We start from the raw sequence: 18,572 nt of genomic DNA on the forward strand, positions 1-18,572 counted from the left end.
TGACTAATCAAGAATCTATCAACCTCTGCCTTAAATATACCCAATGACTTGGCCACCATAGCCTCCTGTGGCAAAGAATTCTACAGATTCACCACTCTCTGGCTAAAGAAATTCCTCCTCATCTCCGTTCTGAAAGGGTGTCCTTCTAAATTAAAGTTGTGTCCTTTGGTCTTAGACTCCCCTACCATAGAAAGAATCCTCTCCACGTCCACTCTATCGAGGTCTTTCAACAGTGGATAGGTTTCAATGAGATCACCCCTCATTTTTCTGAATTCCAGTGAGTAGTCATAGTCATACTCATAAGTTATACTTTATTGATCCCTAGGGAAATTGGTTTTCGTTACAGTTGCACCATAAATAATTAAATAGTAATAAAACCATAAATAATTAAGTAGTAATATGTAAATTATGCCAGGAAATAAGTCCAGGACCAGCCTATTGGCTCAGGGTGTCTGACCCTCCAAGGGAGGAGTTGTAAAGTTTGATGGCCACAGGCAGGAATGACTTCCTATGACGCTCAGAGCCCAGAGCCATCAAACACTCATATGACAAGGTTTTCAATCCCAGAATCATTTTCATGAACTTCCTTTGAACTCTTGTGTTCCTGGTATTTACTACGATTACCCGCAGAGAAAATGAATCTCAGGGTTGTATATGGTGACGTATATGTACCTAGATAATAAATTTACTTTGAACTGCACACTGTGCTATCATGTGACATGACCAGGACAAACCCAATTTTCAAGTGCTCCTTAAGAGAAATAATTATTTATACAGAACATTTTTCCAGTTTAAGTAAATATCACAACTATTATAATTTATAATGATCAAAATTTAAGGAGTTATGAAACGGCCCATTACAATGTTATCATACTCACTTAAAAATACCTAAATCAAAGTCAAGATTTATAATGCCAGTCAACAAAGCTCCCGTAACAGCTCTAAATCTGGAGAAAAGCACTAAATTCATAGAGTACTATTACAATCCCATCCATCAGATTATATGTGCCATTATTTTACAAATAAACTTCAAGTACTGATCCTTACCTGGCTGCACCAGGCATGACTTCTGCTCCCTCTTATGTCTGATGTGCTGACTGTTCCACTCCGCTACAGTTCCAGAGGCAATTTTCCTTCCTCTCTCTTCTTCATTCACCGTAGGAATGGTTAATAGAATACTGGTCAGCTTTGAAGGGGATTTCACTGGGGACACCGATTGGCTGCTGGGACATCCAGTATCATCTGCTCAAAAGATCAACAAAGTACATGATCACATTCAAGAGTCTAACAAGCAGAAAATGAAGGGTAAAAGGGAGAGGTTTTTTTATAGACACTAAAGCTCTGATTTAAACAGCACTTTTGGCCAGAAATAAATGACATAGGAATTAAAAGGGGTCAAATCACTTGCGTTGTTTCTCATTGCACTGTAAGATCAATCTTCTCTTTAAAGAGGCACGGAAGATAATGATCATAAAAGTAGTGTACACAGCATGGATTTTCAAATTTAGCCTTGGTGAGTGGTGAACGACTGGAGGGACTGGGGGACTGGCACAGTGGTGGCTACTCCATCCAGTCATCCCATTGAAGGTCAGACTGGAATGTAGGAGGACCAGTGACTGGGTAAAGGGTATAGTCTAGCAAGTAAGAACATAAGGCATAGGAGTAGAATTAGGCCATTTGGCCTGTCGAATCTGCTCTGCCATTCAATCATGGCTGATCCTTTTCTCCCCCCCTCAGCCTAACTCCCCGGCCTTCCCCATAAGGAGGAGAATAAACTCTTCTCAGGTTTCCAGCCAGGTACAGGTATCGATTATAACCGACATTTCAATGACAGGCTCTGCCATCTTGGTCAGGGTTTATTTTGGTTTGTGTGATTCAGATACCTCCAATACCATTGGCACCCAGCCTCCACCAGCAGGACCCACTCAATGGCTGCCGTCGCCTGTGGGAAATTCTCACATCTTTTAGTCAGGACATTAATCTGTCCAATTAACAGCCTTTGTTATTCAAATGAAGTTCAGCTATCGGTCTCCAGTGAAACCGCTGTCCAGGTTACCCCATACACCTTTCATTCTTTGATAACCGACACCATTCCTCTCTTAGTTGCTTTTATTTTATTGTGCAACGACTTTCAAAAGTATCAGGGCAATCCTGAGAATTTACACCCAGGAATCTCTGCTTTACTTTTCCAAAGGGCCATCAACCACTCAAAAGAAAACCAGGCAAATTCACAGCAGGAAACTGGTAGGTAACAACAAATGTTCAAAGTAACTAAACACTGAAAAAAAAATAGATATTCTGATAGTTTCTCTAAAAATGTAAAGTCCATAGGCTGGAGTCTCTGTCACTAAAGGAGAACTATATTAGAAATGCTAGGCACAGAGACAACGAAATGTTCAACTTCTATTCTTATTATTTATTTGGAACACTAATTTTGAATTAAAACATTTACATTTTTATAATTCAATAGCACCTCAAATATATGAAAGCAATTTTTGAAATACTCCCTTTGGAACTCACTGAGTGCTAATGGAGTATTTGGAAGGAATGGCTGTACGCAATGCCGCAGCTTTGATACTGTCATCAATTTGAGATTTGTTCTGTCTTCTCCAGTGTAATCTGCTGTATATAGGGTTGAGAAACCATGCAAATGAATGTCTACTTGAATGTCATTGAGCAAATACTTCCATGTTTTTTTACTGATGGAATGCATGTTCTAACTGCTTTGCTCTTTGTGGTGTACTATAAATGGAAGTTCACCATTTTGTGCTCACTCCAATCTATGGCGTATTCATAAAGCACAACAGCATGGAAATGGCCCTTCTGCCCACTGTTATTCTGCCTAGACCCATCCAGCCAAACCTGAACCATAGCCCTCCATGCACCTCTAACCTACGTAGTCATCCAAATTTCTCTTAAATGTTGAAATCAAACCAGTATTTGCCACTTCCATTGGTAGCTCATTACACACACACACACACACACACACACACACACACACACACACACACACACACACACACACACACACACACACCTTCCCCTGAATGAAGTTACCCTTAAATATCTCACCTTTCACTCTTAACCTATCATCTCTTGGACTGATCTCAAGGTTGTAAACTGGATTTGAAATTGGCTGTGTGGGAGAAGGCAGAGAGTGTAGTGGATGATTGCTTATCAGGCTGGAGGCCTGTGACTAGTGGTGCGCCTCGAGGATCTGTGCGGGGACCATTGTTGTTTGTTGTCTATATCAATGATCTAGATAGTAATGTGGTAAATTGGATCAGCAAGTTTGCTGATGACACTAAGACTGGAGGTGTTGGAGACAGCGTGGAAGGCTTTCAAAGCTTGCAGAGGGATCTGGACCAACTGGAGGGGTGGGCCAGAAAATGGCAGATGGAATTTAATGCAGACAAGTGTGAGGTGTTGCATTTTGGAAGGACAAATCAAGGTAGGACATACACAGTAAATGATAGGGCACTGAGGAGTGTGGAGGAACAAAGAGATCTGGGAGTTCAGATACATAATTCCCTGAAAGTGGCGTCATACGTAGACAGGGTTGTAAAGAAGGCTTTTGGCATCCTGGCATTCATAAATCAAAGTATTGAGTGTAGGAGTTGGGATGTTATGGGGAGGTTGTACAAGACATTGGTGAGGCCAAATTTGGAGTATTGTGTACAGTTCTGGTCACCTAACTATCAGTAAGGATATCAGTAAGATTGAAAGAGTGCAGAGAAGATTTACAAGGATGTGCCGGGTCTTCAGGAGTTGAGTTACAGGGAAAGAATGAACAGATTAGGACTTTATTCCTTGGAGCATAGAAGAATGAGGGGAGATTTGATAGAGGTTTACAAAATTATGAGGGGTATTGACAGAGTAAACGTGAATAGGCTCCTTCCACTTAGATTAGGAGAGATAAATATGAGAGGACATGGCTTTAGGGTGAAAGGGGAAAGGTTTAGGGGGAACATTAGGGTGAACTTCTTTACTCAGAGAGTGGTGGGAGTGTGGAACGAGCTGCCATCTGACATGGTAAATGCGGACTCACTCTTAAGTTTTAAGAATAAATTGGGTAGGTACATGGATGGGAGAGGTCTGGAGGGTTATGGACTGGATGCAGATCAATGAGACTAGTGGAATAATGTTTTGGCACAGACTAGAAGGGCCGAATGGCCTGTTTTCTGTGCTGTAGTGTTCTATGGTTCATACCGTAGTGGAAAAAGCCTGCTTGCATTAAATTTTTCTATACCCCCATATTTTTGTATATCTCATTCCAATCTCCACTCACTCTTCAACAATCCAGGGATTAAATTAATTGCCTGAGAGGAAGCCAAATAGAGTTTCATTGTACCTATGTATAATGACAATAAAGATCATTCAATTCAAAGTCCTAACACATTCAACCTTTCCCTACTCAGGTGCTCAAATCCTGGCAAGATCCTTGTAAATTTTCTCTGTACTCATTCAATCTTATTGACAGCTTTCCTATACGTAGGTGACCAGAACTGCACCGAATACCCCAAATTGGAACTCACCTACATTTTATACAACTTCACATTTGTGCTCAAGCATTTTGTGTTCACTCCAAGTCTATGGCATATTCACTAACTACACTTGACAAAACTCCACAGGACTTTTGATAAATGTCTTGGGTTCATGTTTGGCAACTGAGGGTCGGAATAGAAAGATTGATGTAGTTTTCAAGTATTTAAAGGGGAGAGCGCACAGGAAAAACTGGTGTTTAACATGCATAGAGCCCTAGAATTTATAAACACAGCACAAAAGGAAGGAAGTTATGCCTGACCTTCATATATACTAGATAAATCTCAGCTGAAGAATTGTAGACCACCCCCTTTAGCAAAGCTGTCACGTCCTTGGAAAGTATGTAGAAGAGATTTATTAGAATGATATCACAGATGGAAGTAGCTAATTTCATGGAATGATTTGAAAAGCCAGAATTCTCCTTGTCAGTGGAAATTTATTAAACACGATGGCAATCATGAGATGCTAAGGTGACTCCATTTCCAAAACTACAAGGGCCAGTAACATGAAAAGACAGACTTAAAGTAAATGAACCAAATGTGAAATGAAGGATGTTGATCCACATTTCCGGTGAAATGGAATTCACTTTTTAAGAAGTATGGGGAAGTAGGTTTAAAAGTCAAAACTGAAATCTGAATAAGCATAATGAGAGATTTTCACTGAGCGCTGGGTCAGTTTTACAGAGACATGGGAACCTGACGCAGACATTCGATCATTAGATATGGAAGTAAAATTAGCCCTTTCGGACCACGGAGTGCGCCACCATTCGATCATGGCTGATTTCTAAACCCTCACAACCCTCTTCTCCTTGCTTCTCCCCATAACATTTGACACCTTACTATTCAAAACCACAAGACACAGGAGCAGAATTAAGCCATTCGGCCTGTTCAGTCTATCCTACCACGCCATCATGGCTCCCACACAACCCCATTCTCCTACCGTCTCCCCAAAACATTTGACACCTTTATTAATCAAGAACCTATTAATCTCTGCTTTAAATATATGCAATGACTTGTCCTCCATGTCTGTATAAGTCAATGAATTGTACACATTCACCAATCATAATATGATTGAATTCATACTGCAATTTGAGAGCGAGAAGCATCATTCATATGTATTAGTATCACAGTGGAATAAAGGGAATTACAGAGGCATGAGAGAGGAGCTTGCCCAGGTGGACTGGACGACGGTACTGGCAGGGATGACAGCAGAGCAGAGGTGGCTGAAGTTTCTGGGAATAGTTCGCAAGGTGCAGGATAGGTATGTCCCACAGAAGCAGTAGTTCTCAAATGGCAACTGTGGCTGACAAAGGAAGTTAAGGACTGCATGAAAGCCCAGGAAAGGGCACATAAGGTAGCAAAAGTAAGTGGGAAGTTGAGTGATTAGGAAGCTTTTAAAATCCAACAAAAGGCAACCAAAAAAAAATCTGTAAGAAGGGAAAAGATGAAACATGAGGGCAAACCAGCCAATTATATAAAGCATGATACTAGAAGATTTTTGCAGTTGTATAAAAAGTAAAAGGGAGGTGAGAGTTGATATTGGACTACTGGAAAATGATGCTGGTGAGGTAGTAATGGGGGACAAAGAAATGGCAGATGAACTTAATGAGTACTTTGAATCAGTCTTTACTGTGGAAGACACTAACAGTGTACCAGAGGCCCGTGAGTGTCAGGGAATAGGAGTAAGTCCCATTGCTATTACAAAGGAGAATGTGCTAAGCAAATGCAAAGGTCTTAAGGTGGATAAGTCACCTGGACCAGGTGGATTACATCCCAGAGTCCTGGGAGAGATTGTTGGACAGATAACGGATGCATTGGTCATGCTCTTTCATCGATCACTTGACTCTGGTATGGTTACAGAAGACTGGAAAATTGCAAATGTCACTCCACTTTTTAAGAGTAAGGAAGGCAAAAGAAAGGAAATGATAGGCCAGTTAGCCTAGCTTCAGTGGCTTGGAAAGTGTTGGAGTCTATTATTAATGATGAGGTTTTGAGGTACTTGGAGACTAATGATAAAGTAAGTCAAAGTCATTATGATTTTTGTGAAGGGAAATCTTGTCTGATAAATCTGATAGAGTTCATGGAGAATTAACAAGCAGGCTGGACAAAGCAGAGGCAGTGGAGGTCATTTAGTTGGATTTCCAGAAGGCATTTGATAAGGTACCACTCATGAGACTGCTTAACAAGATAAAATCCTATAGTGTTAGAGGAAACATACTGGCATGGATAGAGGAATGGCTGACAGGCAGGAGGCAGCAAATGGGAAAAAGGGGGCCTTTTCTAGTTGGCTGCCAGTGACTGGCAGTGTTCTTCAGGGGTCAGTATTGAGACTGCTGCTTTTCACATTGTTTGTCAATGATTTAGATCATGGAACTGATGGATTTATGGCAAAGTTTGCGGATGATACAAAGATAGGTGGAGGGGTAGGTAGTGCTGAGGAAGCAATACGACTGGAGCAGGACTTAGACAAACAGGAATAATGGGCAAACAATGGCAGATGGAATAGTGTTAGGAAATGTATGATAATGAATTTTGGTAAAAGGAACAATAGTGTGGACTATTATCTAAATGGGGAGAACATTCAAACATCAGAGGTGCAGAGGGACTTAGGAGTCCTTGTGCAAAACTCCCAGAAGATTAATTTACAGGTTGAGTGTGTGGTAAAGAAGTTAGCATTTATTTCAAGGGGAATAGAATATACAAGCAAGGGGATAATGCAAACACATAATAAAGGACACTAGTCAGGCCACATTGGAGTACCGTCAACAGTTTTGGGCTCCATATCTCGGAAAGGATGTGTTGTCATTGGAGAGAGTCCAGAGGAGGTTCACCAGGATGATTCTGGGAATGAAGGGGTTAACATATGAGGAGCATTTGGCAGCTTTCTGCCTGTACTCACTGGAATTTAGAAGAATGAAGGGGATCTCATTGAAACCTAGCAAACGTTGAAAGGACTAGATAAGGTGGATGTGGAGAGGATGCTTCCTATGGTGGGGGTATCCAGAAGTAGAGGGGTGACTTCTTTAAAAGAGGTAAGGAAGAATTTTATTAGCCAGACATTGATAGTTTCCTAGTTTCAGGGCATCAAAGGATATAGTGAGAAGGCAGGTTCATGGGATTGAGTGAGATCTGTGATCAGACATGATGGAATGGCGGAGCGGACTCGAAGGGCTAAATAGCCGAATTATGTTCCTAAGTCTTATGGTCTTTGGGCTAAATCAATTCCTCCCAATCTTTGTTCTAAAGCTGGTGTTCCCAACCTGGTGTCCATGGACCCCTTGCTTCATGGTATTGGTTCATGACATAAAAAAAGTTTAGGAGTCCCTTTTGTAAAGGGATGCTGTTCTATTCTGAGGCTGTACCCCATGGCTCTAGACTCTCCCATTATTGCAAACATCTGTTCCACTTCCACTCCATCTAGTCATTCCATGAGATCCTCCTTTTCCTTCTGAATTCAAAAGGGTAGAAGTTCACAGCAATCAAATTCTCCTCAAATGCTCCTCCCTTTCACTCCTGGGGTCAATTTTGTGAATCTCCTCTGGACGTGATGGACCAAACAGTTTCATTTCATGCCAAATCACTTGATAAGTTTACTTTCCTTAATGCTCCTTACTATTATACAGTACCTAGAGAACAATGCCATCACCAAATTGGCTAAAGAAAGTATAATTAAAATTACATTTTCCAGGAATAACTCACCAATGTTACAGATTATTGAATGCAAGTTTCTAAATGCTTCTTTAAAACATTGTTGTGTCATCATCATCATCATTATGTGCCATGTCAAATGACGTGGGCAATCACCGTCTTTGATCATGATTATGCTTGGCAAATTTTTCCACAGAAGTAGTTTGCCATTGACTTCTTTTGGGTAGGGCCTTTACACGGGTGACCCCAGTCATTATCAATACTCTTCAGAGATTGTTTGCTTGGTGTCAGTGGTTGCAACACCAGGACTTGTGACATGCACCAGCGGCTCAGATGACCAACCACCACCTGCTCCCATGGCCTCACGAGACCCTGATTGGGGGACTAAGAAGGGTGGCCTGCAGGCTAGTGGAGTGAAGGAGCACTTTACACTCCTTTGATAGAGACATATCTCCACCCTGCCACTCAAACTGTTATGTAGATAATGATAATTCCCTCCTCTTGTCACTTAGCAATGCAGTTGCTTTCTTCAGTACCTCTGCGGAGCAGAAATATAATAAAGAGAAAGATGTCAAAGAAGCCAATGCTTTTATTTTTATAAAGTGATGTAGCCACTGGAGCCACCCACATATGAATACTGATGTCAACTTAGTTATTTCAGTGCAACCATGTTGTATTTTTGCCCAGTGGGAGAGGGGAGAACAGAGACTACCTGAGGGGGGTGGTGGGGTCTTTGATTATGCTGACTGCTTTACTAAGGCAGCGAGATGTATAGACAGAGTCCGTAGAAGGGGATGCTAGTTCCTGTGACATACAGAGCTGTGTCCACAACTATCTGTATTTTCTTGTAGTCATAAACAGAACAGTTGCTATATCAGTCATGATACATCTAGATAGGATGTTTTCTATGGTGCATCGATAAAAATTGGGTTGGTGTTGATGGGGATACACCACATTTCATCACCCTCCTGAGGAAGAAGAAGCATCGATGATGTTTCTTGACCATAGCATCAAGGCTGCAACGGGACAGGCTAATGGTGATGTTCATACCTAGGAACTTGAGGATCTCAACCCTCTCAATTTCAGCACCTTTGCTGTAGACAAGAAGAGGGGCGCTGCCCTATTCCACCCACCCCATGGTCTATTGCGATTTTGAGGGAAAGATTGTTGCCATGATACCATGTTATTAAGCTCGCTCTCTCTCTCTCTCCTTCCTGTACTCTGACTCGATGTTACTTGAGCTATGGCCCACTACGGTGGTGTCATCTGCAAACTTGTAGATGGAGTTAGAGCACACATCATGACAGTAGCGAAGGGAGGAGGCCAACGACACAAACGTAAGCTCTAGTGTTGAGAACAAAAGAATGATTAAATAATAAACATGAGAAAATCTGCAGATGCTGGAAATCCAAAGCAACACACACAGAATGCTGGAGGAACTCAGCAGGTCAGGCAGCATCTTGGAAAAATGTAAACAGTCGAAGTTTTGGGCCGAGACCTTTCTTCAGAAATGAAAAGGAAGGGGGAAGTCACCAGATTAAAAAGGTGGGAGGAGGGAAATGAGGATAAGAAGAAGGTGGTAGGTGAGGTCAGGTGGTTGGGAAATGTAAAGTGTTGGAGAAGAAGGAATCTGATAGGAGGGGAGAGTGGACCACAGGAGAAAGGGAACGTTTAAATTTATTTCTTTAGTGAGAAGATTGACCTCCAAATGACAGAAGTTAAATTTTGAGCTGTGGGAGCCTGAACGGCTTGTAGCTAGTATAAAATCAAGACAGAAACACCAGGAAATTGGCACCAATGACAACAATACTGCACTGAGTCATGGTAGTATGGAAAATATGCCATTAATTTTAGAAATGATTCATTGTAAAGGTACCAGTCCACTGATTCCTCGCCTACACTAAAATCCTAAATATTAAACTCTCATTTACATAATCATAAACTATATCCTAATTTGAAAATACCATGACCTACACATTCATAAAATTGTTAATAAGTTAACAAGTTAATGGTGCACTGAACATCAGTCTGATATTTAACTATGTCAAATGAGCTAACACTCCCAGATCAATAGGATCAGACTATCTCCATCATTTATTGAATGTGAAAATGCCAAGAATTGTTTCTGTATGCATGTGTGTATGTATGCACAGGACACTGAGGCATAACGCAGAATGAGAAAGGGGTGGCGGTGGTGCAGAGTGGGCGGCGGTGGCAGGCAAGGGCATGATACATTAAGAGAAGCGGGGGAAGGCCATTTGTTCCCTCCTGCTTGTTCAGCAATTCACTTACTTCATGGTTGATCTTTGATCTTAGTACATTAAGCCTATATGCCTTGATTCTTTAAATTTACAAAAACCTTTGATCTCTGTCTTGAATATTCTTGGTGACTGACTTACAGACCGAGCAGATGGTTTTTGCATACAGAATTCCTATCTCATCTTGAGCAGCCAATTTCTTAACTTAAAACTGTGATTCATGGTCCTAGAGATATTACCCTTGCACCTATTCATCCAAACACCACAAGAACTTTGAGTGTTCTAATGAGATCAGCTCTTATTCTCCTATAGCTCAGTACAGGACTAACCTGCTTGATTGCTCTTTATAGGAAGATTTCACCTTCATGGATGCCGCATTCCCACTCTCCAAAGCTACTCCAAAAGCTTGGTCACTGCTACACCATTCTGAGGCTTTCTTGTGAAGCCTGGGATTTAATGGGTGTATCTGTGCAGGCTTTCCGTTTCCATTTCCCTTTCTGGCTCCAAATGGGGAACCGGCACCACAGCCGGCCAGTGCCGTAGTGGCGTCCACACTGGACTTTGAGGCCAGTGGTCGCAGGTTCGAATCCGGCCGGCTTCTTGCATGTTGAGCTAGCAACCTAGCCTCATAAAAAAAGGAAAGGATGCCGCCTGATGTGCTACAAGGTGTGGAAAGCAACCACAGATAACACTTGGGCCTTAGACCCTGTGCACAGTTTTATAGACACCCCAAAAACACTAATGGTTAAAAAACAATTTTAACACTTGGAGTGCAACCTGACCAGTACAGAACGTTTTCCTGGCTTCAACGCTATTGTAAATACCTTAAAGTTGGCAGGAGCATAAACACAATATAGAAATAGTTTCCAGCTACTGAATCTGTTAATCAACTGGCTGATTTTCAACTAGTTCAGATTTAGCGGGGTATAGTTTTCCACCTTCTCTAATCAGACTTTTGCTCGCTGGATCTTGTAGTCTTGCAATCAAAAATTTAGTAAACAAAGCAGGAAGGATATGCGAGTGTGCTATTGCTGTACCACCTTCCTTGTTAGGAATGCAAGCTCATCTCACATTTCACACACTGTAATTTTCATGAGAACAGTTTGAGTTGTTTCTCACACAGTAGTTGAGAGATATATGTGGGGGAGGGATACAATCTGTGGCTAAATATCTTCCAATCTCTAGTTAATAATTGTCATAGAAAACAGAAAAAGAACCTTCAGCCCATCTAGTCAATGCCAAAAACTGCCCACTCCTATCGACCTGCATTGGGACCATAGTTCTCCAAACTTCTCTTAACTGTTGAATTTGAGCTCACGTGCACCACTTATACTGGTAACTTATTCTACACTCTCATGACCTCTGAGTGAAGAAGTTTCCCCTCATGTTCCCCTTAAACTTTTCACCTTTTATCTTTAACCCATGACCTCTAGTTGTAGTCCCTCCAGTGGAAAAAGCCTGCTTACATTTACTGCATCTATACCCCTCATAATTTTGTATACCTCTATCAAATCTCCTCTCAATTATCTTCTTTCTAAAGAATACAGTCCTAACCTATTCAATCTTTCCTTATAACTCAGGTCCTCCAGACCTGGCCACATCTTTGTAAATTTTCTCTGTACTCTTTCAAACTTATCTACACCTTTCCTGTAGATAGGTGGCCAAAATTGCACACAGTACTCCAAATTAGGCCTCACCAACATCTCATACAACTTCAACATACATCCCAACTCCTGTACTCAATACTTTGATTTGTGAAGGCCAACGTGCCAAAAGCAACCCTTACAACCTCTTATGACGCCACTACCTTCACTGAATTATGGCCCTGTATTCCCAGATCCCTTTGCTCCTCAGGGCCCTACTGTTCACCGTGTAAGTTCACCTACCCTAGTGGGTCCTACCGACGTGCAACACCTCACACTTATCAGCATTAAATCTGCCTTTTTTTAAAGCCCATTTTTCCATCTGATGCACACCTCTCTGCAAGCCATGATAGTCTTCCTCACTATCCACTACAACCCCAATCCGCAAATTTGCTCATCCAGTTAACCACATTACCATCCAAGTCATTGATATAGCTAACAAACAACAATGGACCCAGCACCGATGCCTGTGACGCACCACTAGTCACAAGCCCCCAGTCACAGAGGCAACCCTGTACTACCACTCGCCGACTTCTCCCACAAAACTAATGTCTTATCCAATTTATTACCTCATCTTGAATGCCGGGCGACTGAACCTTCTTGTCCAAACTCCCATGCGGGACCTTGTCAAATGCCTTGCTAAAGTCCATGTAGACAATATCCATTGCCTTGCCTTTATCCACTTCCCTGGAACCTCCTTGAAAAACTATATAAGATTGGTTAGACATGACCTACCACGCACAAAGCCATGCTGACTATCCTTAATCAGTCCATGTCTATCCAAATACTTATATATCTGGTCGCTTAGAATACATTCCAATAACTTTCCCATGACTAATACTAGAATCACTGACCTATAATTGCCCGGTTTATGCTTAGACACTTTCTTAAACAGTGGAACAACATTATCTATCCTCCAATCCTCTGGTGCTAAGGATGATTTAAATATCTCTGCTAGGGCCCTGGCAATTTCTGCACTTGCATCCCATAGGGTCTGAGGGAACGTCTTGTCTCGATTTGCCTCAAGACAGTAAACACCTCCTCCTCTGTAACCTGTATAGGTCCATGAAGTTGATCCCACTTTGCCTCACTTTTACAGACCCTGTGTCCATCTCGTGAGTAAATACTACTACTACGTCGACTCAGGCCATGAGTACATACAGATGCAAAAAAAATTATTTAAGATGTCCCCCATCTGTTTTGGCTCCATACATGGATTACATTCTGATCTTCCAGAGGATCAATTTTGTCCCTTGCTCTTTTTTTTTTCCCTTTTTGCTCATAACGTATCGGGAGATTCCCTTAGGATTCTCCTTCACCTTGTCCGCTAGAGCAACTTCATGCCTTCTATTAGGCCTCCTGATTTCTTTCTTAGGAAATTCTTTCTGTCATTGTCTTTGTCGTAGGTTTGGGTTACAGGGTCCTCATATAACTCTATTGAACAGGGAATAGTATTTTCTTCAGGATGGTAGTAGGAGGAGGAAACAATTGAGGAGAACATACATGTATATTAAAATGGAGAAGGAACTTTACTTAGACACTCAAAAATGCTGGAACCCTGGCCAGAACCCTGCATAAAAACATCTTATAGTAAGTATGGTGCATGCTTATATTTTTTTATGTATGCAACAGTCTTATTTGGCCAAGTGGACACTTTAAATATCTTCTTGTCATCAGCCTTAGCTGGTTGGTTCATTGTCTCTATATCTCTTAAGAAGTTTTAATCATATGTCAATAGTTTACTTCTAATAAGTATTATATAATAGAATAGAACTTTATTGTCATTGCTCATGATAATGAGATAGTGGAATCTTGATTATCGACAAGGATAATGGAACAGCTCGGTCAATTATGTAGCTGTCAGTTCAACACGAATATTCTAAATGCCACTTCTTGATTCCAAACAATTAAACAATGAGGCTATTAAAAAACACACACCTATGGTAATCAGGTACTTGCTTGCTAACCTCTGATAATAAGCAAATGACAGGGACTTCTGAGATGCAACTAACTCCAATGTTGTGCTGATTATTTTGGGATCTACACCTTCCCAACCAGGTTTCACAGAAAATCCTGCAACGTAGCACATTTACCAATTGACCAATATATCACCAAAAATAAAGCTTTACTCAACTTTTCTAACATATTAAATAGATTTTGTCAAGACTGTGCACTATTAAGCTTTCTCTATTCTAATACCCAAGGCTATCACTTAATAATTATTAACCACATTACACAGTGAATGGTATACAATTGAGCCAACATTGCCTTAATTAATTGTGCAATAGAGTAATGAAAAAATAAGTATTAATTCTAAAAATCTTGCATGGTAAAACCAAAACTAAGCAAGTTTCAGTTCAAAAAGGCATCTAAACATAAGACACAAGACTGCTTCCACTCCATCTGCCACTAAAAGCAGGATTTCCCAGTGGCCACCCATTTCAAATCTACTTCCCATTCACATTCTGACATGCCAGTTCACAATAGGGCCATGTTCAGGTTGGAGGAGCAACACCTCATATTCCGTTTGGGTAGCCTCCAAACCAATGGCCTGAACATTGATTTCTCAAACTTCCGGTAACTGACCACCCTCCTCTCCGTCTTCACCAGTCTTGTTTCCTCTCTCACCTTATCTCCTTACCTGCCCATCACCTCCCTCTGGTGCTCCACCCCCTTCCCTTTCTCCCATGGCCTTCTCCCCTCTCCTACCAGATTCCCCCCCCCAGCCCTTTATTGCCTCCTCCTCTCCCAGTTTCACCCATCATCTGCCATCTTGTATTTCTGCCTCCCCTCCCCCACCTTCTTATTCTGACTCTTTCCCCCTTCCTTTCCAGTCCTGATGAAGGGTCTCGGCCCAAAAGGTTGACTATTTATTCCTGTCCATAAATGCTGCCTGACCTGCTGAGCTCCTCCAGCATATTGTGTGTATTCCTCTAAACGTAATGGGCCAGTATAGAACAATGACTTAGTTGCATTCAAAATGCAAGCGTAGCATAAATATTTCAACTTCTAAGACCCACGTGAGTAACTCCCCGCACCCAGTCGCTTTAATTTTAACTTCTTTTGTGGCACTGTGTCACATCACTTCAAACATATTAGTCTATCCAGGCACAATAGACACAGTGTTGCTTTCTCTTCCCTGGGTCAGGCAAATACTATAGTCTTCGATTGAGATAATTATCTTGAGGAAAAGAAACTGTTCTTACACCTGAATAGGCCACTAAAATACAAGTACACACCGTAAAATGATGTGCTGGATCTAAATCTGCACACATCTGAAACAATGATCTGTAAATACCTGTATTTTAAGGGGTCGAGAGCTTTATATTACGGGAGGCTTGCCCTTTTCTTCCATTTTGAAAGCCAGATCAGTTAAAACGTGGGATGACAATGCACAGAAACAAAAGTTGGTCAAATTATTTCAGAATTACAATTTCTATTGGCCTGCATTTTTTGGATTCCGAACACCATAGTTTAGGGATGCGTAGCGGTGGGGTCCGCCACTGGTCTGGGCTATCAAGCTGGAATAGCAGCCAATAATATTTTGCCTCTGAATTCCTCCCTCTTTCGGAGTGGTTCCATCGTTATATCTGATATCACATTATCTTGACCTTGACTGTGATCATCTGGACTGCAGTGACCGCAGTATAATCACAAAACGTTACGCGAGAGTCTTTCACTAAGCCAAACCTTCTCACCCCCTAAAGCATCAAACGCCGATCATTTACAAACAACAAGTTGGCAATATAAATCTTGCACAGAAAATTTACAAGCTTCAGCCGTCTGAGGTACCTGAACAGAAACTGATGCTACTGACGGTGGTTGCGGATCTCCGTGACTGGCTGGAGCTGAGATCGTAATCGCGGCTGTCTTCCTCGGACAAGGGGGATTCAGACGAAGGCGATCCTTTCTGGATATGGGAGTAAGGGCGGAGAACCAGTCTGGGGATGCGACTGCGTGGACTTCGCTTCTCTTGCACCTTCTGATTCTACCAGAAATAAAGCGTGCACTTTTATTGATCTCGATCCTGTCGCTAACCAAATTAAACACTCCCCGACAGCAAAAAAAATAAGACCAGTTAAACGCAGAAAGATACCTGTTCCATTCCGAAGATGCTGGCATCTATCTAGATGCCAACTAGGTCTGTCTAGAGCGGTGTCTGCAGCTGCCAGTTTCACGCTTCGACATTGCGCGAACAGTAAAGCGCAATTCTGCGCACAGCCCAAAAGGGCGATACCACCACTAGTTTCACTATCGTACTGAATACAAATGCATTTCGCTCCCGGTGATTACATCTCCCAAACCCGGAGGAAAAGCCGCTAATTTCATGACCTCAGTCATTGCGCAAGCCAGTGCGCGGCGCGGTTGCTCCCAAACAAGTCATCAGGCCCACAAACTGACATTTACAGACACATGATGTTCTCAGCAACGCGCTGTATTTAACGTTACACTTCCAAAAATAACGCAATAATCTACCCAAATAACCTGCAATGTCTGATCGCCTTTTCAGACGTAATTTATCTCTTAGTTTGCATTTAAACTAGTCACGTCAGCACCACTTTCCTCCCTGAAAATAGGCGGAATGTTAAAGCGACATTACCTTGTGATAGTCATTTAACGGTCCCATCCCGCCTCTTCCTCCTGGAACCTGTCATTTGGGATGGAAAGAGATACATTAGGCGCATGCGTGTTGATACAGCGGGGACAGCACACGTGGCAGGGTGCAGGCAGGGCCGAACATCAAACGGAACTCAAAAGGCAGGTTCAGTTCACCTGCAGGACATAGTCGCCCAGCTTCTTCGCAGAATCGCCCACCTTCGCTCAAAGCCACGCCCGTGGCGTGAAGCTGATGTCGGATTGGACTCGCCCACTTTCACTCAGATTCGGATCCAATCCCTTGCAAACATGACTTTGTATTTAACTCAAGGTGGCATATCTTTTCAGTTTAACTTAAAACTAAAAAAAAAGATTCATTTTCAAAACGTCTATCCTCGGCCATTAGAATAAAATTTCCGGAAGCATAGAATTAGCCATTATTGGCATGTGACTAATTCAACTGATTTGTGACTGAGACCCATGTCACAGAATCAACACTAGGTATTTGGACATGCCATTGGGACGACCCAGTCAGCTTGAAACCAGTAACATGGAAAGGGTAAGTCCTTCTCCACACCTCTGCCCCACCATTCTGCACCTGTGTGGATCTGTGCACATCATCTAATTCAACCTTTGCCTTTCAGATGGGAAGATGATCAGAGACTTAATCTCCCCAGCTGGATGTAAACCATCTCCTGTGCTCCATACTTCAACTTATGAAGGCCAATGTGTTGAAAGATGTCTTTATAACCTGATCTACCTGTGATGCCGCTTACAAGAAATTAGGGATGAGTATTCCCAGATCTCTCAGTTCTACCCCACTCCTCAGCGCCCAACCCGCACCACTGAAATGCAACACCTCACACTTGTCTGCATTAAATTCCATCTTCCATTTATCAGCTTTTTTTCCCATTTAGTCCAGATCCCACTGAAAGCTTTGATAGTCTTCCTCATTCTCCCCTACCTGATCCCCAATCTTGGTGTCATCCACAAACTTGCTGATCCAGCTTACTGTATTACCAACCAGATAGTTGATGGAGATGACAAACAAGGTTGGACCCAGCAACGATCCCTGTGGCACACCACTAGTCACAGGCCTCCAGTCACTACCACTATCTGGCTTTATCGATTCTATTTCTGGATTTATTGAGTTTGCCTGCAAGAAGATGTAACAGGTTTGTAGGCGCATATATGTACTTCAATAATAAATTTACTTTGAACTTTGAACTTTGGCTTCTCCAGCAAAGCCAATGTCTAATCCAATTTATTACCTCATCCTGAATACAAAGTGACTGAACCTTCTAGACCAACCTCCCATGTGAGACCTAGTCAATGGCCTTACTAAAGTCCATGAGGACAACATCCATAGCCTTGTCTTCTTTGAAAAACTCTGTAAGATTGGTTAGACACCACTAATGTCCCTGTTTACTATTCCTAATCTGGCCTTCCATCGAAATACTTACATATCCAGTCTCCTAGAATACCTTCCAGTAACTTATAGACTGATGTCAGGTTCAGCAGCCTATAATTTCCTTATTGGTTATTAGAGCTGTTCTTATATAACAGAACAACATTGGCTATCCTTCAATTCTCTGGCACCTCACCCATGGCTAAAGACCTTTTAAATATCTCTGCTCGGGGCCCTCCAATTCCTGCACTTTCCCACAGAATCTGAGGGAGCACCTTGTCTGGCCCTGGGGATTTATCCACACGAATTTGCCTCAAGACAGCAAAAGTTTCCTCTTCTGTAATCTGTATACGGTCCATGACCTCACTGCTGCCTTGCTTCACTTTCATAGACTCTGTGTCCATCTCCTGAGTAAATAAAGATGCAAAAAATCCATTTAAGATCTCCCCCATCTCTTATGGCTCCATGCATGGTTGAC

The 18,572-nt window shown here is 42.0% G+C and overlaps 1 protein-coding gene across 4 annotated transcripts in view; it reads right to left on the bottom strand.

The window, feature by feature from the left end:
* sybu (syntabulin (syntaxin-interacting)) overlaps nucleotides 1-18,572 on the bottom strand; it is a 129,404-nt gene that overhangs the window by 77,171 nt on the left and 33,661 nt on the right. For 3 of the 4 annotated variants that reach the window (XM_063066145.1, XM_063066132.1, XM_063066121.1), the window contains exons 2-4: nucleotides 16,691-16,738; nucleotides 15,883-16,078; nucleotides 1,048-1,242 (exon numbers count right to left, since the gene is read on the bottom strand). In XM_063066145.1, coding sequence (XP_062922215.1) covers nucleotides 1,048-1,242; nucleotides 15,883-16,078; nucleotides 16,691-16,717 — 418 coding nt within the window. In that variant the 5' untranslated portion in view covers nucleotides 16,718-16,738. Of the gene's footprint in view, nucleotides 1-1,047; nucleotides 1,243-15,882; nucleotides 16,079-16,186; nucleotides 16,598-16,690; nucleotides 16,739-18,572 lie in introns of those variants that run through there. The other variant, XM_063066141.1, reaches the window with a different exon arrangement.

The sequence above is a fragment of the Mobula hypostoma genome, chromosome 1 (genome assembly GCF_963921235.1).
Source record: "Mobula hypostoma chromosome 1, sMobHyp1.1, whole genome shotgun sequence".
NCBI classification, from domain to species: Eukaryota; Metazoa; Chordata; class Chondrichthyes; order Myliobatiformes; family Myliobatidae; genus Mobula; species Mobula hypostoma.